Genomic DNA, 6,871 nt, shown 5'->3' with positions numbered 1-6,871 from the left:
CCCAACCAAGCAGCCAACAACCCCTAATTGGCCAGCGCAGCCCCACTCCCCACCAGATGGCTGCTATCAGCAACACCTGCTGCAGGGGGAGGGGAGAGGAAACGCCCTCACTGTTTCCTGGTTTGGGTCCAGGGATGGGGGGAGGGAGGGACAAGCAGGTTGGGTAAATGCAGCAGGAAGGCTCCGGTCCTCCACCCCCGCCCCAGGCTCTTGACAGATGCAGCTCGGAACTTCCTGGCTTTTTGCTACATGGGAAACTGGAGCCACCTGCCATACAGACACAGCCCAACCCCCTCCAAGATCCAAGCCAGCAAGCTGGGGGCCTGCACGGCAGAGGGACTCCCCTGCCCAGCTGTACAGGGAGGATATAGAGCCTTTTCCTTCTCTTTGTGACAGTCTGGGAGCAGGGCTGGGCTGGTGCTCACCCAGAGCAGACAAGCACCAGCTGAAGCTAGCAGACTGAGCAGTGAAGTGTCCCTGGGTTGACGGCAAAATGCGACCTACCTTGACTCACCGTGGAATCTGATACAGACTGTTGATAAAGTGCTCTAACCTAAAGCGCTTTAGTCTGATACCACCATCCATCCAGGGTTAGCTTCGAGCAGGATCCACCATTTTTCAAGTGCTCTATGTACCATGAATGTCTGTTTGGTTACAACTGTAGAGTGCTTTCCACATGCTTATCACGTGATAACTGTAACATCTGTACCTAGACTAAGTGTCAGAATGGAAAATGAATGCATCTTCATTTCAGCATGTTAGCAGATCAAATAAAAGGTAATAAAACAGCTGAAGGTATTAAGGGTGGAGTCATTCTAAGCATTGTTAATTTTTGCCAGCTTAAATATGCTAGAACATTTAATGTAACTTCCAAATACGTTCCCCCTTACAATCTCCAAGCAACTCTCAAGGGAAAAATATTATGGGTCTAGTAAAACAAATGCAAGAAAAGTTTGCACTGATACTTTCCATGTAGCATATGATAGTCAGTCATCCAACATTGATTTTTGATCAGGTTTGGGTGGCTAATTCCTTCAGGACATTTACAAAGTCCCTGCTACATAGTAAGCGTACACCTCTTTCTTTAGTTCAACTATTTTCACTTTAAAAAAAAAAAGTCCCTCCCATTTGAGTTAGCATGCAAGGTTTCAATTAGAGACATTCAACTGATTTATGACAAAAATTGAGTAAGGGACCATCATGCTAACATTAAAAAAAAACCAAAAGAACAAAAAGATTCCCTAAATAATAATACACAACATTAAATTTACCAAATTGCATAGATTACACATTAATCAATAGTCACACTCTTACCTGTTAATAATAATTCCTGTTCATTTTCTAATTCATGAAGCAACTGGATCAAATGGACAGACACATCAATTAACTGCAGGTTCCTATGTATATTTTGAATAATAAAGGAGAGAAAGTTAAACACTCTCTTAAAACAAATGAACAAAAAAACAAAACTGTATACAATTATAAATAAGATCAACATGAAGTCAACATGAAGTTTGCTATGTTTTCAATGGATGCAAAAAAAAAATCATCATCATTAAACTTCATATGTAGGGCCCTATAAGGGAAGGGAGAATTCTTATTCGTTTCCCATTGAAGTGCTATGTATTGCCTCATTATCCTTAAAAATAAAAGGCTCTCTTTTTTCCCCCAGACTCAACAAATCTCAACTCTTTCACTATGAAGCTAAAAGTTCACAAAGTCATAGCCTCTGCAAGCACTTGAATGTTCCATATACCTCAATGCTGGGTAAATGTTAGTGAATGCACAGACCAAAATACATTTCTGTAGCACAGTGGGTTCTGGTTTTGTGGAGATGTTGCCTTTCAGATCAGCCTGCTCCATGGTCACCCAACAGCTCCAGGAATACCTGCATGCTGTCACGATTCCTAGACCCTTGTCAGTCTGGTTTTCACCCTAAATACAGTATGGTCATGGTCTTGGTAGACAATCTCTGCTTGAAGATCAACAGGAGAAACCGTGCCCTGCTTATTTAGCTACGTCTTTCAGAGGCCTTTGACATAGTTGACCATGAAGTGCTGACAATGCACTTACAACCAATGGATACTGTGAGGGGGGGGCAAAAGCCCCCACCCCTCAACATGGCCCTGGATCCCTCCCGACGAGCCCCGATACTTACCACAGGGGCGGAGATATGCCAATGCAGGCTCGGCAGTTCCGGAGCTGCCTAAGCCTGCGAATCGGTGAGCCCCGAAGGCGGGGCCTCAGAGGAGCATGGGCTGCTCAAAGAGTAGCTGGAAAAGGAGTCAGCTGGGCAGAGGGAGAGGCGCGGCACACGGGCTGGGAGACGCAAGCGGTGGAGCCAGGCGGTAGCAGCCCTGAGCGCAGAGAAGAAAGCCCTAGTATCAGCCGGGGAAACCCGGCTGACGGAGCAAGTAATCCAGGCTCTGGGAGCCAAGGACTGCCAGAGAACTGCAGCAGAGAGGAGCAGTTCTCTATTACCAGTCCAAGCAGAGCCTCCACAACAGCGGGGGGCAATGAGCGACGGCCGAGCCCCGTGAAGAGGAAGGAGCTGGCACCACCTGCATCGGAGCCCTATGGGGAAGTGGCAAGTACCACCAGGTGGTGGGAACAGAAGTGAGCTGTAGTGCAAGCCGCAGGGACCCAGACCCAGCTTTTGCCAGGTAAGCAGGGGGTTGAGGGGCTGGAGGAGGGGGGAGGGGACCATCCCAAACTCCCCCCCCGCCCCCCGTTTGTTCCCCTAGCTCCGTGCTGGCTCTCCCAGCCCCCCACACTCACCAACAGTACCAGAGAACAAGCAAGAGGCTGAAGACGGTCCCGGAGACATTCCACTGCTGTCTTCAGCCCCCTACTCCTTCCCCTTCTGTCTCCACCCTCGCGAAAGCAGGGGAAAGAGCAGGGGGCTGGAGACAGCAGGTGAATGTCTCCAGGGGCTGTCTCCAGCCTCCTGCTCCCTCCCAAAGCTTGAGACAAGCAAGGGAAGGAGCAGGGGGGCTGGAGACAAGCCCCTGGAGATAAGCTGGAGACATCCCCTGCTCTCTCCAGCCTCCTGCTTGTTCTCTGCTACTGCTGGTGACTGTGGGGGGCCTGGGAGCTGGGGGAATGAATAGAGGGTGGGGGGAATGAGCCTCCTGTTCATTTGCCTATTCTCTCCAGCCTCCTGCTCTTCTTCAGCCTCTGGAGGCTGGAGATGAGCAGGGGAATGAGCAGGGGGCTAGAGACCAGCGGGGTGGTGTGGGGGGAGCTGTAGCCCTTGGCAGGGCCTGGGACCCTGCAGGCAGTGTAGTCCATGTGCTTGGGGCAGGGGGCACTCTGCCCTGTGGGGGGCAGGAGACCACTGGTGATGAGTAGGGGGTGCATATGCACTACCTGAGCGTGGCAGTGCACCCCCCAAAAAAGGTGCTGCCAACACAGTTGGTGGTGCCTGTAGGTGGTTATCGCTTGCCACCCCTGCCCCTCCCCACCGCCAGAGGTGTCTGCAGGCAGTCAGCAATTGCTGCTCGCCACCGCTGTTGCTGCCAGTGATGTCTGTGGGTCTTGCCACTTGCCACCCCTCCCCTCACTGCTGACAGTGCCAATGGTGTCTGCGGGAGCTCCCCACTTATCACTTGCACCACGCTCCCACCACCGCCAGTGCCACCAGCAGCATGCGGAGTTCATGCAGCGGACCCATCCCTCCTAAGCAGCCCCCACATTCACAGTCCCCCTACACCTACCCATACAGTGACTCACATCCCCCCACCCTCCTTCCCATCCCCTCCTGCAAACCCCACATCCCCCCCATCACACACCTACCATGTGATAAGGAAACCCAAAGCAAACATTTAAACATAGATATTTAGGATTTATTTCATTATGATGCTAGAGACACCGATAGGCTTCCAAGTTTCTTTAACATTGTAAATATACCAATAAAACATTGCCCATCTGATCAATCCCCCTTTCTTTCGTTCTAATTGTGGAAAAATGTGGATTTTGGGGTATTTTAAAAAGTGAATTTGGGATGCTGCTTCAGCAGTCTAGCTGACACAAGGGGCTAGTGTCCCCAGATACCAATTGCCTGGGCTCCAGAAGCTCCTGAGGTTAAGTAACCCTGAGCTGCTGGCCAGGGCAGGCTTTAGTACTGCTGGGGACAGCACAGGTGCTAGCCCCAAGCTCTAGCTCCCCCTGGCTTGAGATATGGGAGGAGCCAGACAGGGCTGTTTTGCCCCAACTGGCACAATTTGCTCCACAACAAAATGCATGTGCGAGGACATGCACTGAGGCAAAAAGCCCAGGCTCAAATTTGCACTGCTTCTATTTGAGCTGCTGCAAGCGCATGTGCTTGCATGTGTGGACATGCCCAATGAGTCAATCCATTAGGAAACAGCCACATGCCTGGAGTGAGGGAAAACAATTTAGGCACTTTGTGAACCCTTGCTCCCATGAGTTTGGAGTCAAGTGTAGGTAGACAGACTAGTTCACAGTCTGCCAAGAGAGCCATTAAGTATTTTAATAGTCAGAAGTAAGCTGGGTAAGTTCATTCCCTTTGTGCATGGCATACGCAACCAGTGCCAGCAAGCAATGCAAAAAGGAGTTACACTATCTTTAAAGTTGTCCCACATTCAAGTGGTCCAGAAGGGAACTCGACAGCTTCAAACGCTACTAGAATTTTCAACATTTTACAGCACTGAAATAGTTTAAAAGTTTAGAAACAAAACTTCACAATAGGCAACCAACTAGTTCCTCTACAGCAGCAGTTCTCAACCAGAAGTCCATGAGCAGGTTTCAGGGGATCCAACTAGCCCCAAATGGGTCACTAGATGACCTCTGGAAGTCCCTTGCAACCTTGCTTCTGTGACTGCCTCGGGAGCAGGGGTGAGGCAGAAGGGAGGGAGAGAGGGAGCTCTCTGCCCCATCCCACAGCCAGACGCTGCTAGGAGCAAGGGGCCAGGCCGAGGTGGGGGAGGCAGAGGTTCCAGATAGGGCAGTGGTGCTGCAGCCACTGCCCTGCCGGCTCTGGCACCTCAACCACAGGCAGCCAAACACCACCCTCTGCCTCCCTGCGCCTGGGCTCCCCATTGTCTGCGTGGTGGCACCAGCACCCATGCCAGGAGGAGCTCAGTCAGGGCTGCAGCAGTGGCAGGCAGGAGGTTGCCTGCCGATGGGGCCAATGCTGGGCACCTAGAGGTTGCAGCGGGAACTAGCGTAGGCTGGGGGCAATTGCTGAGCACAGAGCCCTGCTGATTTTGCCCCCCACACCTATGGAGACACTGAATGTCCCCAGCAGCTGCAAGCAACAGAGGCAGGTGATCTCCAACCCATGCCATCTTCCAGCCCCGGTGGGTGTGGCTCACCAGGGCTGCCCAAGCCCCCTGCCTACAAACCTACGTAACAAAGTTGCGGGGGATGGGGTGATGCTGCCCCAGTGCCGGGTGCTCAGTACCTGCACTCAGCCACTGCCCACATGGGGCAACCCAGCAGGTGCTGTTCGGAAGCATGGAGAGGTTGGCAGATGGCATGGGAAGTGCCTACCCAGGGCAGGTGTTTTTGTTTTCCACCTTCACCTTACAGGGCACAAGAGTTGAGGCATGCTTGACCCAGGGGCTAGCCTGCTCTGCTTACCCACCTGCTGCTGGGACCCACCTGGGAAGTAATGACTGCTGTCATCTGAGTGACAGAAATTGAATGGCAGTCTCTGCACAACCCCCAGGCAGCTGGTGTTGTTTGGGCTCCCCTTCCCTGGTTATTGCTGGGGTCTACACATCCTATCCTATCCTCTCACACGTGCTCACTCATGCATGCGCATGTATGCACTCATGTAAAGTGCTGCATCTGGGAAGGCAGAACCCCCAGCACATCTACAGGCTGGGCATTGCTAACCTGACCAGCACTACAAATGAAAGGGATCCGGGGGTAACAATAGACCCCAGCATGAATATGAGCCGGCAATGCAATGCAGCAGGCACTAGGGCCAATAAAACTCTGGCATGCAACAATCAATGCATCACAAAAGAAGTGATTCTCCTGGTTTGCTCAACATTGGTGCAGCTACAGCTCGAGTACTGCATCCAGTTCTGGGTGCCGCACTTCAACAAGGACGTGCTAAAGCTCGAGAGGGTCCAGAGAAGGGCCACCCATATGATCAGGGACTTGCATGGCAAGCAATACAAGAAGAGGCTGAGGGATCTCGGACTCTTCAGCCTAAAGAAAAGAAGGCTGAGAGGGGACCCGATTGTGGCTTACCACTATATCAGAGGCATACGTCAGGGGCTTGACGAACAACTGTTTACCAGGGTGCCCTGGGAGAAAACTAGAAACAATGGCCACAAATGCCTGGAAGATAGTTTCAGGCTGAACACTAGGAAAAACTTCTTCACGACTAGGGTGTCCAGACTATGGAACAAGCTCCCCACAGAGGTGGTGCAATCATCTACCCTAGAGGTCTTCAAGAGAAGACTGGATGATCACCTGGCTGGGGTCACTTGACCCCAGATGTCTTTCCTGCTCATGCAGGGGGTTGGACCCGATGATCAGGGGTTATTTCAGGGCCCTTGGCATGGCTTTACGAGCTCTCATGGTGCTCGGGCCAGGTTCCAGATGATTGGAAGATGGCCAATATGCTCCCTTTTTTAAAGATGGGGACGAGGGAGGACCCAGGCAACTATAGGCCCGTCAGTCTTACCTCAATCCTGGTGAAACTCTGAGAAGATCATCAAGGAGCACATCTGTGATGGGCCAGCATCAGAGATGATGCTCAAGGGCAACCAGCATGGTTTCATTAGGGGCAGCTCATGTCAGACCAACCTGATTGCCTTTTACGATCAGGTCACAAAAGCACTGGATGCAGGTGTCGCCATGGATGTAGTCTTTCTGGACTTCAGCAAGGCCT

General features: G+C 51.7%; 1 protein-coding gene across 4 annotated transcripts in view; it reads right to left on the bottom strand.

Moving 5' to 3' along the window:
- Nucleotides 1–6,871, bottom strand: part of ATXN10 (ataxin 10) — a 169,972-nt gene that overhangs the window by 141,246 nt on the left and 21,855 nt on the right. For all 4 annotated transcript variants that reach the window (XM_025213321.1, XM_014523679.2, XM_025213322.1 and 1 more), the window contains exon 3: nt 1,315–1,397. In XM_025213321.1, the coding sequence (XP_025069106.1) occupies nt 1,315–1,397 (83 nt within the window). The remainder of the gene's footprint in view (nt 1–1,314; nt 1,398–6,871) is intronic.

This window comes from Alligator sinensis, unplaced genomic scaffold, assembly GCF_000455745.1.
Source record: "Alligator sinensis unplaced genomic scaffold, ASM45574v1 scaffold806_1, whole genome shotgun sequence".
In the NCBI taxonomy this organism is placed as follows: domain Eukaryota; kingdom Metazoa; phylum Chordata; order Crocodylia; family Alligatoridae; genus Alligator; species Alligator sinensis.
The sequence above is the reverse complement of the archived record's forward strand: the minus strand, read 5'-3'. Positions and strand labels throughout refer to the sequence as shown.